This window comes from Sciurus carolinensis, chromosome 16, assembly GCF_902686445.1.
Source record: "Sciurus carolinensis chromosome 16, mSciCar1.2, whole genome shotgun sequence".
In the NCBI taxonomy this organism is placed as follows: domain Eukaryota; kingdom Metazoa; phylum Chordata; class Mammalia; order Rodentia; family Sciuridae; genus Sciurus; species Sciurus carolinensis.
This window is the reverse complement of record NC_062228.1, coordinates 58,987,722-58,999,170: the sequence shown is the minus strand read 5'-3', so window position 1 is coordinate 58,999,170 and position 11,449 is coordinate 58,987,722. Positions and strand designations below refer to the sequence as shown.

Sequence of the window (11,449 nt, the reverse complement as noted above, 5' to 3'; positions counted from 1 at the left end):
CTCCTCTCCTCCCTCCCTCCTCTCTCTCCTCCTCTCCCTCCCTTCCCTCCTCTCCCTTTCTCTCTTCTCATCTCTCTCCCTTCCCCTCCGCCTCCCGTTCACTGTGTCTCTTTCCCTTCCTCTGGCGTCCCTCATTCCCCGGGCTGTCCCTCCGCGCCTTCTCGCCTCTCCCAGCCCCCTGCCCTCAGCCAGCCGAGTCCTGGGGGTGGGCCACCCTCCGCATTCCTGTTCTCCCTCCAGTTCCACCTCCTCCCTCCTAGGCGGGTCTCCCCTGGCTTCCACTTTCTCTTTTTCCCCAGTCTCGGTCCCTTTCGCCTCAGCCGACAGACGAGGCAGCGGGAGGTCTCTGTGGGGATGGAGGTGGCTTTCGCTGTGCCGCCCGGCCCTGGGCGATCCCGCCGCACTGGGCTGAGCGAAAGCCCCAGGCCCCGTCCGCCCAGCCGCCCAGCCTCCCCGCCCGCGTCCCTCCCGCCCCCGCAGGGTCCATGCGCCCTTCCCTCCCTCCGGCGCAGTCAGTCGGTCCTCCCTCTCTGCGCTCTACGTCCTCTGCCCCTCCCGCGCCACCTTCCTCTCTGGGCGCTCTTACTCTCTGCTCCTCCTCCCCCGGCATCCCCTACAGCCACCCTCTGGCTCCCGTCTGTCTCTCGCTCCCTTCTTTCCCACCCATCGCCTCCCCGCGCCTTCCCCTGGCACTTCCTCCTCTGGCTAGCTCGCCTCCCTCCCCTTCTCCCGCAGTGCTCCCCTTTTCTTTTTTTCTTGTGCTCTCTACCCTTTTCGCTTCTCCTCTCGCTTTTTATCTTTTTTCTCCTCCTCTCTTCTGTCCTTCCACAGACTGCCTCCTCTTCCTCTCTCCCCTTCCTTCCCACTGTCCTTTGGGAGATCGCCAGATCTGCATGTCCCCTCGCTCCCTTCTTTCCTCTCTGAATCGTCCCCTCCCGTTCTGGATCGTCTGGAGAGGGCCTCCTCCTGTCTCAGGGCGGTGCCTGCACCCTCGCCGGCTCCTCCCCTGCTCAGTGCTCAAGGTTCCAGACTCTGAGGAGGTGGCTTCCACCCAGTGGCAGGAGGTGGGCCACCTGGAGCAGAGCTGCCAAGCCAGAGCCCAGGCGCTGTGACAGAACTTTGTGACATTTGTTCTCTCTCTTTTCTGTTCTGTCGCTGGACACACCCTGGAGGAATCAAGCCCACCAAAAGCCTGGGAAGGAGGAAACGAGGAATGGGACCAGAGACAGGAAACAAGTTGCCTATAGACACAGCATGTAAGTGGCAGGGCCAGGACAGGGTGGGCCCCCTGGGGTGGGCTAGGGATAAGCTTCTGGACTGGAGTTGAGCTTGGGGAGAAGGGGATCAAACATTCCGCTCCCAGGCACTCCCCCCTCTTCTCCTTAGGTAGCAGAGGACTCAGCATGGGAGGACCTTACTGGATTTCCATTTCACCCATGAGAAACGACTCTCAGTGGTTCAAAAGACCAGCAGCAGCTAGGACACGGGCTCCAGGAAAGACCTTCCATGAAGGACCAACAGCGTCCCCTGCAGGGCACTTTCATCCATGGAGGGGACCCTCTGTTGCCACCTCCTGGCAGCACATGGAACAGCAACCCTGCTGTATTAAACACTGAGAATGATCCTAAGGGAGAAGGACAATGCCAAGAATGCCTGGGGGAGGCAGAGGGAGGGTGTGTGGGGAGAGGACAAATTTGCAAAATGCTGTAGAAATGAACATGTTTACTTCTAATATATAAATATCCTGCCCAACGAGCGTCCTGCTATGGCAGCTCACTCCCTGGAAACTCCCGTGCTGTCAAGTCATTCAGCAGAATCTCTCCTGTGCACACCCCCGCTCCAGGTGATGCATTACCGGAGAAAAGGGCCTGGAACCTGGTTTACACAAGCTTTCTTGGAAGACTATTTCCAGGGATTGGGCCAAATCGAGTATATTTCCTTTGTAACACCATCATACCTTACTAACGGAAGGTGGATGTGAGCCAAGGTGGTGGGCCAACAGCTAAAGGCCAAAGAACAAGCCCCTGCTCCTCACCATGGAGTGTCCCAAAGGTAAAAAGCCCACAGACTTGTTTCTAGAAGCCACAACATGGAGCAGTGGAGTCTTACAAAATCCAAAAATTAGACTTCCACATCCTAAGACCACATGCCATACAATTAGTGCAAAAGAGGCAAATGCCAGGCTGGGGAGATAGCTCAGCTGGTAGAGTGCTTGCCTTGCAAGCACAAAGCCCTGAGTTCAATCCCCAGTACCAAAAAAAAAAAAAAAAAAAAAAAAAAAGAGGCAAATGCCAGTATGAAACCCTAGATTGGGAAAGAGGAGCCTCCACACACCAAGGACCAGAAAAGGACACTGGAGGAGTGAGGCAGGAAATGGCAGCAGTCCCCTCACTGAGACCTCATGTCTTTGACCTGAAGCCATGATGGAGAGCCCAGAAGAGAATGTGGACTGAGCTGGGGCCAGGAAAGTGGAGACAGAGGAGGGAACATGGCAGAAAAAGGCAGGAGGGATAAAGCTGGGGGTGGGCAGGTGAGAACAGTGCCAGAGGTTTGGCTTGGTGGTTAATGATCCACTCATTAAGGGTCTTGAATGCCAGGAGGGATGGCATTTCGTCCTGTGGATGCTGGGGGGCCACAAGAGGGCTACAGTGGTGTCAAGCTGTGGTGTCAAGCTCCTCGTGAGGAGGATGGATGGTGAGTGGGGGAGGCTGGAAGCTAGGAGGCCAAAGAGGAGGCTGGACTGATGGGCCAGGAGGGAGAAGATAGGCCTGAGCTGAGGCTGTGGCCGCATAGAAACAGGAGAAGAGAGAAAGCCAGGGAGACCTGGAGGGGCAGGAATAGTGGTGCAGGGGCCAGGCTTGGGGTCAACCAGGGTCCTGGGAAGGATCCCAGAGCAACTGAGAGTGAGAAGTGCTGACTTCTTTAGTAGTTCCTGAGGCACCAGGAACCAGGAAGCAGGTATGGTCCTGGTGATGTGGCTCCCTGGTCACCAAGTCATACAGTTAGCCCACTGGTCCCGGCTGAGAAGTGGCAAGGGAACGGTCAATCATCAGAGTGGCAGTTGGGCAGACAAAGCACAAGCAGCAAACAGGCTGCCTGGCAGAGCCCACCATGCCCGAGCAGGCCTAAGGTGCGGTGGGCCAGTTCCTAAGTGAGCTGGGGAAAGCTGACCTGTTACCCCACAGCAGCCCAGCCTGCACATGGCGTGGATGCCTGCTGAAGCATGCTCCCTGACGTACTGCAGCTCCAGACACTCCAGGACACACACACTGAGTCTTTGCAATTCAGTGACCTCAACCTCCCACTTCCCAAACTGAGGATAAAATGGAAGTTGGCAAACCTGAATGGGATTCAGGGATAACCAATAGCATTATTACTTTTCCAAACCCCATTTAGTGTAAGTTTGGGACCAATAACATTGACCCAAGTGCTATATAAACCCCCAGATTACTAAATACAGAGAGCAACCCATCAGGTCCCCTCTCATCCTGTGAGAGCTGTTTCTATGCACCTTTAAATAAATCCTGCTCTTACACTACTCTTCCTGGTCTCTGGATTTCATTCTTGAAATCTGTGAGACAAGAACCCAGAAAGAAGAAATTGATGGTGAGCTGCTGGGTCTGCTGCCACACTGGAGGGCGTGGCCCACATGAAGAGCTGCAACTCATGCTGGCTGCAGAGGCTGCAGCTTGTGCAGACCCCACCCGCCAGCAGAAACCTTTCCGATTTATATTGGTGGCAGGTCAAGAGCAACACACCTGTGCAAAACCATTCACAAGCGCATCTGTTTGCTGATGTAGAGACTATCTCCTAACAGTGACCAGGTCACAGAAACCCCAGGCTGTCTCCAGCCAGGGGAGCTGGGGGCAAGAGCCTGGGGTGGGCAGAAGGCTTTTCATTATGGATCCTAATATATCTAAGTCCCTGGAAACCAGTCAGTAAAACTGAGTTCTACAGGGACAAGCAGGAATGGGTAAAGTTTAATAAGGACAGAGACCCAGGGAGCCTGAAGAAACTCAGATGTTGACTAGAATACCGCAGAGTAAGTGCCAGCCTAAGAGCAATCAAAAGTCTTAAAGGAAAAGTATGTGAACAGATAAAGATCCCAAAGCCTAATACATTAACCAGATGCCCTTGCAAATGGCTGTGGGGGAGGGATGTGCAAAGTAGACCAAGGGTTAAGAACTAAGTAGTGAACAAATTCCCCAAAAGCACCAGTGAATACTTCTGGGATAATCTGACACACGAGGAATCCATGTGGAACAGAGTGCCGGTGGCATCCCACTCCCACCATCAAGGAAACGTAGAAGTCATAACCCTGGGGCATGTTCTGTGTAGTACAGTAAGGAAGTGTAACCCCCTGGCCACGTGACACAGCAGACCCTTTGTAACTACTCAGAATGTGAATTGGCCAGTGCCTAGGAACTCTCAGGCCATCGGCCAAAGTGCACGGGGGAGGGGTCTGAGCCACTGGGGTGCTGGGAAGGTGTGAGAAGGTGCAGGGCAAGGCCCTGAGTGAGAACTTGCACACCTGAGCCACCACCTCCCTAATGAAGTACAGGATGAGCAACGCAAAAGGCATGTGCTGCCTGCCATGAGCTGACCCAAGTCCTCCGAGAGCCTCAGCCTGGCTCACATGCGCCTGTTGTTGGGAACGTAGGGTTGGAGCCACACAGGCCGTTTTGTTGTTTTCTTGATACAGGCCTGGCTAAATTGCTGAGGCTGGCCCAGAACTTGTGATCCTCCCACCTCAGCCTCCCAGGTAGCTGAGATTATAGGCATGCACCACCACGTCTGGCTTGGTGATACCATTTTCTAACCTATCAGACTGGCCCACGTTTGAGAAAATCTGCTGGCAAGGATGTGGGGACAAGGCTGGCTGCCTATGGGCAGGCCTGGGATTTTACCCTAGTCAGGCCTACATAGAGCACATGTTGGCTGGGATGGGGACGGGGTCAGGGGTGGGTGGAATAGCCCCAGTATATCTTTCTGGTGGGGCCAAGAATAGGGTGACTCTGTGCTGGCAAAGAAAGACCTTGGGACACAGCGGGTGCACACAGGACAGCATCCTTAATTCTTCTGTTAGAGAGGAAGTCACTAGGCCTCCACATCTGGTGAATGTAGACATGCTAGGAAGGACAGTGCGCACCATGCTGCCCTCATGCCGCAGTGACAGACAAGCCTCATGAAGGTGCTTTTCATCTGCCACAGCAACTGCGCTCTATCACGTGACCCAAGGAAATCACTCAAATGCACACCAGAGGCTGGACGACACTCACACAGGGCTATTTATAACCACTAAAGCAGGAAGCGAGCTACATGTTGGACATTTGGGAAAGTTTAATCAACTGCCATAAGACACAATCGAATGCTTCACAGCAATTATAATAACAATGATGATGACCATTTTCTTGTTCCTGAATAAATATACTAAGTAACCCAAGCCTGTACATCAGGGCTATCTTGTAGCCAAAAAACAATAGCCACACTTGGCTGTTGAAAGCTGGAAACTTCAATATAATGCAAGTGTTTTTAAATAGACAAGGGGAAATAAACAGTAAGGGCCCCCAGCAGTCTGTCTTGGTGCTACACCCTGGGTAAGGTGACCCAGGTAGACCAAGGAAGGGATCCTAGTCACATCATCTGGCCCTGACTCCATTTTGGTTTCTTGCTCGAATACTACAGTTCTTCACACCCGAAGGACTCCTAGAGGCCTGGCACCCAGAAGGGCCAGTGCTCCCCCAACAGCCAAGCAGGCTGACGGGCGGTGCTGCACGTGGAACCCAGGGGCATACACGGCCAGCCAGTTCCAGCCACAGCCTCAGTGGGGAGGCCCAGGCCCACACCAAGTGAGGAGGTGCCTTGGGAGCCTGGTCGAGGCCACCCAGAACAAAGGCACTGAGACTGGAGAGAACTCAGCATGCTCCCAAACTGCAGGGCTGGGGTGGGCCAAGCCATGGGGTGCAGAAACCATGTCCCAGAGCTTGGACTCCAGCCTGAGGGCAAAGAGGTGCCTCTGGGGCTGAGGTGGGGTCGCAGGGAAGGGGGCACTCTAATCTGCCACCCCTCTGCCAAAAAGAAGAGACCCCAGGAGGATAAGGCCTCACCCAGGGCTGCCTAGAGACCCCTGGGAAGGAGGCATCTTTCTGCCTCCAAGGGATGAGGAGACAGGAGGGGCCGGCAAGTCCTTCTTGGGATGACCAGGGACGTGGGAGACTGGGTAGAAGGGAGTCCTTGGCTGAAAGAGGGTAGGCTGCTCACCGGCCACTACCTCCACTGCCACCCCCACTTCCACCGCCACTCTGGCCCCCGGCGTCTGGTGCTCCTGACATCATGAGGAACAGGACGACAGGAATGATGTACATCCACTGCAGGGCAGAGGGGGACAGACAGACAGACAGATACAGAAAGGGAGGTAAGTGTGGGTGCCACTCTGTCCAGGGTGAGGAAGGGGTTGGTGTGAGGGGGACCGCGTGAGGGGAGGGGCCCAGGTCCCCTACAGCACTACAGGTGGGGGCAGGGACGGCAGGGTACAGAAGGGCGAAGGTGGGAAGGGGTCTGGTCCTCACTCAGGCCTCCTGTGGTGGTGGCGCGGGCCCCGGGGCAGCAGGACGCAGGGCCGTAAGCAACACGGCCCCCCCCAGGATGAGGTGCCACTGAGGAGGGAGGGGAGCGCAGGTCAGTGGGCTCTGGGGGCCTCAGGGAGGGGGGGCCCTCGAGCAAGCAGCTGGGCAGAGAAGGCAAGGTCTCTACCTCTCTGGGCCTCAGATTCCTGCAGCTTAACTGTTCAACTTCCCTTTTGCCAGGAGCTGCTGAGCGCCTCAGGGAAGGCACTCAGCGCTCACAGGCCACCAGGACCCTCCCACCTTGCCCGAGTACCACTGGTCTTGCTATCCCCTACCTTGCCTGGGACCTGTGCCATGGCCTAACACAGGTCTCATGACTCAAGGGACCAGAGCGCTGGGTGAAACCAACCTTCTCCAGTAGGGCTCGCTCCTCCAGCACTCCCGCCCACCGTGGCTCCTAGGCCTCTCTGGCCACAGATTTGCTTTTAGCAGCACAGGTCCTTCCTTCCTGGGTCCTAGGCCCACTCCTGGCCACCTCCACCCTTCTGTCCTCCAGCACCCCTCCCCAGATTCACCCCTCTTTGCCTTCCTGCTCAAACCCCTGAATGCCCCCCCAGCCTCCCTCACTCCGGAGACCTCTGCCCATCCCTGCCTCTCCTGCCTTACGGGAGCTGCTCCAGCCTCTGCCCACCCACCCACCCTATGCTAGTCTTCTTCCAAATAAGTCTGTGAATGCTATGCCCACAAATCCCTGGCTGGGGCTTCTGGGCTCCTAGGGCCACTAAGCTATGGAAAGTTTCACCAAATGACACAGAAGGGGTCCACAGCCCTCAGCCCTCTAAACAAGTTGACTCAGCCCAGGTACCAGAGACAAGCATGGGTCACCTGGGCAGGAGAAGGGAGGACCAGCCTTTTGGGCAGGGCCTGTAGGGAAGAGGGCAGGGAGGGCAGGGGAGGCCCACTCACATATTTGGCAAAAAAGGACTTCTGCTCCTGGGGGTTCTTGGCCTTCTGGGCCTGCTCCATCTCCAGGCGCTCAATGAAGGCTGCTGTCTCCGGACTGGGGAGCAAGTGGAGGAAAAGAAAGGATAAAATTGCCATCCATTGGCAATAAAATTTTCTTTGGGGGCAGCTGGGTAAGGGGCAGGAGACCAGGGACCCAGAGACCTGAGGCATCCAGACAGGATGCCAGCAAAGGCAGCAGCAGGACCCTCCCTCACCCCCTTCGGTACTCACCCGGGGGCCGTGCCTGGGGGCCGCAGCTGCACAGAGGTATTGAACAGTTCCAGGTCCACATCCTCCACCTCATGGCCACGGCATCCCCCGGGGTATGTCACCACTGACACACCCACCACATTGCCAGCCACATCCACGTGCAGGGTCAGCTGGTCTGAGAGGTGTGACTCCACCAGGGAACACTGGGGCAAGGGGGAAACAAGTCAGGGGAGCAGGGAGAGCAGGACCTGCTGCACTTCCCCCAAGACCCCCAAAACATCTTTTGAAATACCCCTCAGCTCTCTGCCACTCTCCCATGATGCTGCCCCACCCACCACCCGGAATGATCCCTCCAGAGCAAGGCCAAGTCTCCAACCTTCTGCCCTCTGTCCAGCAAGGGGCTTGATAAACACCAGGCACAAGTGTCAGGCTGGGGGCTAAGGTAGGTAGAGGGAACAATGATGAGGATCATCCTTGTAACTGACTCACCGCAGGGACAAAGGAAGAGACATAGTCACCAACTTCTGACCCATCAGAGACCCCTGGCCGCCTTGGGACCCGCACCCGGTATAGGCCATTCAGGGCTGCCACATCCTGCAGGTCATGCAGAAGAGGGTGCCAAGTGAGAGCGATAGTACCCAGCCTCCCCAAGGCTGTGACCCCCACTGGGCCTGTTCCCTGTTTCCCCACCCAGCACCCTGCACCCCAGGCTGGAACCAACCTGGTCTGTCCAGGCTACCCTCTCTGGTGGAAAAGCCACCCAGGATAGCAAAGCCCAGTTCATGGCAGAGTATAAGAATATCTGCCTCACTGTGCAGTTCCATTGGCAATAAAATTTTCTTTGGGGGCAGCTGGGACAGGCACAATGCAGACAGGCTATCGGGGTCAACCTCACCCAGTTCCATTGGTAATAAAATTTTCTTTGGGGGCAGCTGGGACAGGCACAATGCAGACAGGCTATCGGGGTCAACCTCACCCAGTTCCATTGGCAATAAAATTTTCTTTGGGGGCAGCTGGGACAGGCACAATGCAGACAGGCTATCGGAGTCAACCTCACCCTGACCTCTTTCACAGGGAGGGCTCCCTAGGCACGTGGCTACCAGAATGAAGCTGAAGCTCCCAACCTCCCTCCATCAGGGCACCAGTGGGACTGACTCTGCTGGGGAGGACAGAGCAGGCTGGGGGAGGCTGAGCCTGAGGCGGCCCTGAAGTAGCATGCCAGGAGGAACAGTCCATCTAACCATGGCCTTCCTCAAGGGCTTTGCTCCTCATAAGCAAGCCTCCTCCTAAGGGACCATGAAATGACACAGTCATATCTGGAAAGGCGGGAGGAGCCAATCATGGGAACCTGAGGGAGAAGAGGCAGCTAGACAGAGGGAGAAGCCTGGGCCAAGGCCTTGAGGCAGGCACACCATGTTTTGGAGCATAGAGGCTAACCAAGGTACCACTCAGCCTGCAGCTGCAGACTGCAGGGGCAGCTGCAGGGACAGAGGGCAGGAGGGAGGCAGAGGTGCCTGGCTCCAACCTGCACCTGGAGGGAGGGGGCAGCTGGAGGGCTCACTGGATGCCCCCCACCCCAGTCCAGTCTAGGGACCCCACCTCACCCGAAGTCGGCCCCGCTCCTCCTCGCTGAGCTGCCGCTGTGACAAGGACAAGGTGCCATCCTGCTGATTCCAGAGTAGTGAGCCCCGTTTCCGAAAGTGGGCACTGTCATCTGTGGGGAGCTGGGCTCAGTGACCACCACCTCACCTCAGCCCTGCTGCATTAGAGCTGGATTCAAACCTTGGTCTGGCTCTGCCCAAGAGTGACTAGGTGGTTCATCCTGAGCTACCAGTCTTACATCGCAAATTGGGGACACCCCTACCATGTACTGATCCTGGGACACTTACATAATTTCTCTCAGTCTAAGTTTCCTCTGGGCTGACCAGGGTCTGGTTTGGGAAATCTAGGGAGGCGGCCCAGCTTCACTGTAACAAATACCAACACTCTGGGGCCTCTGACTCCATTACAAAGCCATGTATAGCACTGACAGCTGGCTCTGGCTTGTCTGTCAAGCTGTTCAAGTTGGACTTTCAAGCTAGTTCCAGTTCTGCCATTTGCTGATAGAGGGATACGTGTTCAGCTAACCCTAAGCCTGTTTTCTTTTCTGTAAAATGGGGCTAGCGCTTAAAGCCATGACCTGGAAAGACTGTCATGAGGACAACTGACATAATACACAAAAAGCATCAAATCACTAATGCAGCAAACTTGACAACTCATCAGAAAAGTCGGCTTCAAAACCATTACTTCAGCACTGACCAAGTCTAGCACTGATCCTACAGGTCTAGGGATATTTGAAGGTGCTGTACCATCTCTCTCTCCTCTCTCCCCAAGGCAACACCATTAGTGAACAGGCAGGTCACACACTGCAAAGACTGGACTTCACAGGCACCAGGTAAGTGTTGAGAAAATGACATGGCTGGACTCACCAATCTCAAATGAGTGCTCTAGCAGCAGTCCCACGGTGCCACAGCCCTCACCCTCTCGGCCTTCAGTCCCCACCTGCAAAAGAGAGACAGGGTCTCAGCTGAGGACTAACCCAAGCGCTCCACAGGGCAAGGACCCACAGGCTCCAGGAATGACTGACTCTAGAACTGAAGAAACCTTATCTTGTTCAGGTCCAATTATTCTCATTTCACCAGGACTGCCCATTCATGATTATTCATGACCTGGACTGCCATCCTCAGAAAGCAAGACACTACAAACATGCTTAGGTTGTTCTCTTGTTTCCAAGACAACTATTCCCAGGCCACTTTCATGCCTTGCCTTGCATTATAAATATTCATGAATTAAAGGAAACCCTCCTCGCTGGGGGCTCCTTTGTTTACTAATTAATATCCAAATGTCCTCGTTTACACCTTAAAAGACCCAAGAGCCAAGGCTCTGCCTGAGTTCCACCCCCATCAAGCACATTCCAGGTTCTCCGCCTTCCTTTCTCTAACCCTTCAGATTCCCCTGCATTCTCCACCTCCTCCCGCCCCTGCACCTGAGCGACCCGGTTTCCCGATGCATATTCAAGACACGAAACTCCTCTCCAGTCCTTCGAGCTGCCCCCGCGCCTTTTTTCATTTTAGCACCTGGCCGTCTGATTGGCCCAGATTCCACCCCGGCCACAACTTCTCGTGCACACTGTGGTCGAACTGCGGAGCCCTCACGCCCTGACCCAAGTGAACCTGCCCCGCCAGGCCTCCGGCGCAGACCCACTCCCCGTTCTCCACCAACGCTCCCACAGTCCGCCGCTTTCCCTCCCCGTGGCGGCGGAATCGTGCCGGGCCTGGCGCCTCCTGCGCCTGCCTCACTCTCCAGGGTGTCCTACCTCATCCTTCCTCTCGACCCTGCCCGGCCTCGTCGCCACCTTAATCCACCTACAGGCCCACGACTTCCGTCGGCCTCTCCCGCTCCACAGAGTTGACGGGCACTCACCCCTCGCCCGGCTGCGCCGGCCCGGCAGCCGCTTCCCCGGGCTCGGCTGGGCGCTGCTACCATCATCAGCAAGAGCAGGAGCAGCCGGGATGTCCCGGCGCCGGCCGCCGCCATTTCAGGGTTTTCCCATCAACCTAAGTGTTGTGAGCCGAGCGCCGCGGAGCACGCTGGGAGCACCCGGCCGCATCCGGACGCAGCTGCGCCTG

At 56.1% G+C, this 11,449-nt stretch overlaps 1 protein-coding gene and 1 long non-coding RNA gene across 4 annotated transcripts; one reads left to right on the top strand and one right to left on the bottom strand.

Annotated features, from left to right (window-relative positions):
• The first annotated feature begins 23 nt into the window (after positions 1 to 23).
• Positions 24 to 2,283, top strand: LOC124967472 (uncharacterized). The gene is made up of 2 exons (XR_007105541.1): positions 24 to 1,256; positions 1,387 to 2,283. It is a non-coding gene; the product is annotated as an uncharacterized LOC124967472 (long non-coding RNA).
• A 3,039-nt stretch (positions 2,284 to 5,322) lies between these two features.
• On the bottom strand, positions 5,323 to 11,415 carry Emc10 (ER membrane protein complex subunit 10). 3 transcript variants are annotated; one of them, XM_047528539.1, is made up of 8 exons: positions 11,244 to 11,410; positions 10,250 to 10,322; positions 9,386 to 9,495; positions 8,271 to 8,375; positions 7,803 to 7,984; positions 7,533 to 7,626; positions 6,570 to 6,656; positions 5,323 to 6,368 (listed from the first exon to the last, which is right to left on the bottom strand). In XM_047528539.1, the coding sequence occupies exons 1-7, from the start codon at positions 11,355 to 11,357 to the stop codon at positions 6,570 to 6,572; spliced, it is 765 nt and encodes a 254-aa protein (XP_047384495.1). In that variant the 5' UTR covers positions 11,358 to 11,410; the 3' UTR covers positions 5,323 to 6,368. The 3 variants fall into 3 exon arrangements, with proteins under 3 accessions (XP_047384495.1, XP_047384494.1, XP_047384496.1); XM_047528538.1 differs by lacking the exon at positions 6,570 to 6,656 and having other exon boundaries at positions 11,244 to 11,406; XM_047528540.1 differs by lacking the exons at positions 6,570 to 6,656; positions 8,271 to 8,375 and having other exon boundaries at positions 11,244 to 11,415.
• Between the last annotated feature and the right edge of the window lie 34 nt (positions 11,416 to 11,449).

Excerpts from the sequence above, each read along its gene's own strand:
- Emc10 (XM_047528538.1), bottom strand. The coding sequence starts at position 11,357 with ATGGCGGCGGCCGGCGCCGGGACATCCCGGCTGCTCCTGCTCTTGCTG. Across the intron at positions 8,376-9,385 it reads AGGAGCGGGGCCGACTTCGG|GATGTGGCAGCCCTGAATGG; the intron begins GTGAGGTGGGGT and ends CATGACCTGCAG. Across the intron at positions 6,369-7,532 it reads AGTCCTTTTTTGCCAAATAT|TGGATGTACATCATTCCTGT; the intron begins GTGAGTGGGCCT and ends TCTGCCCTGCAG.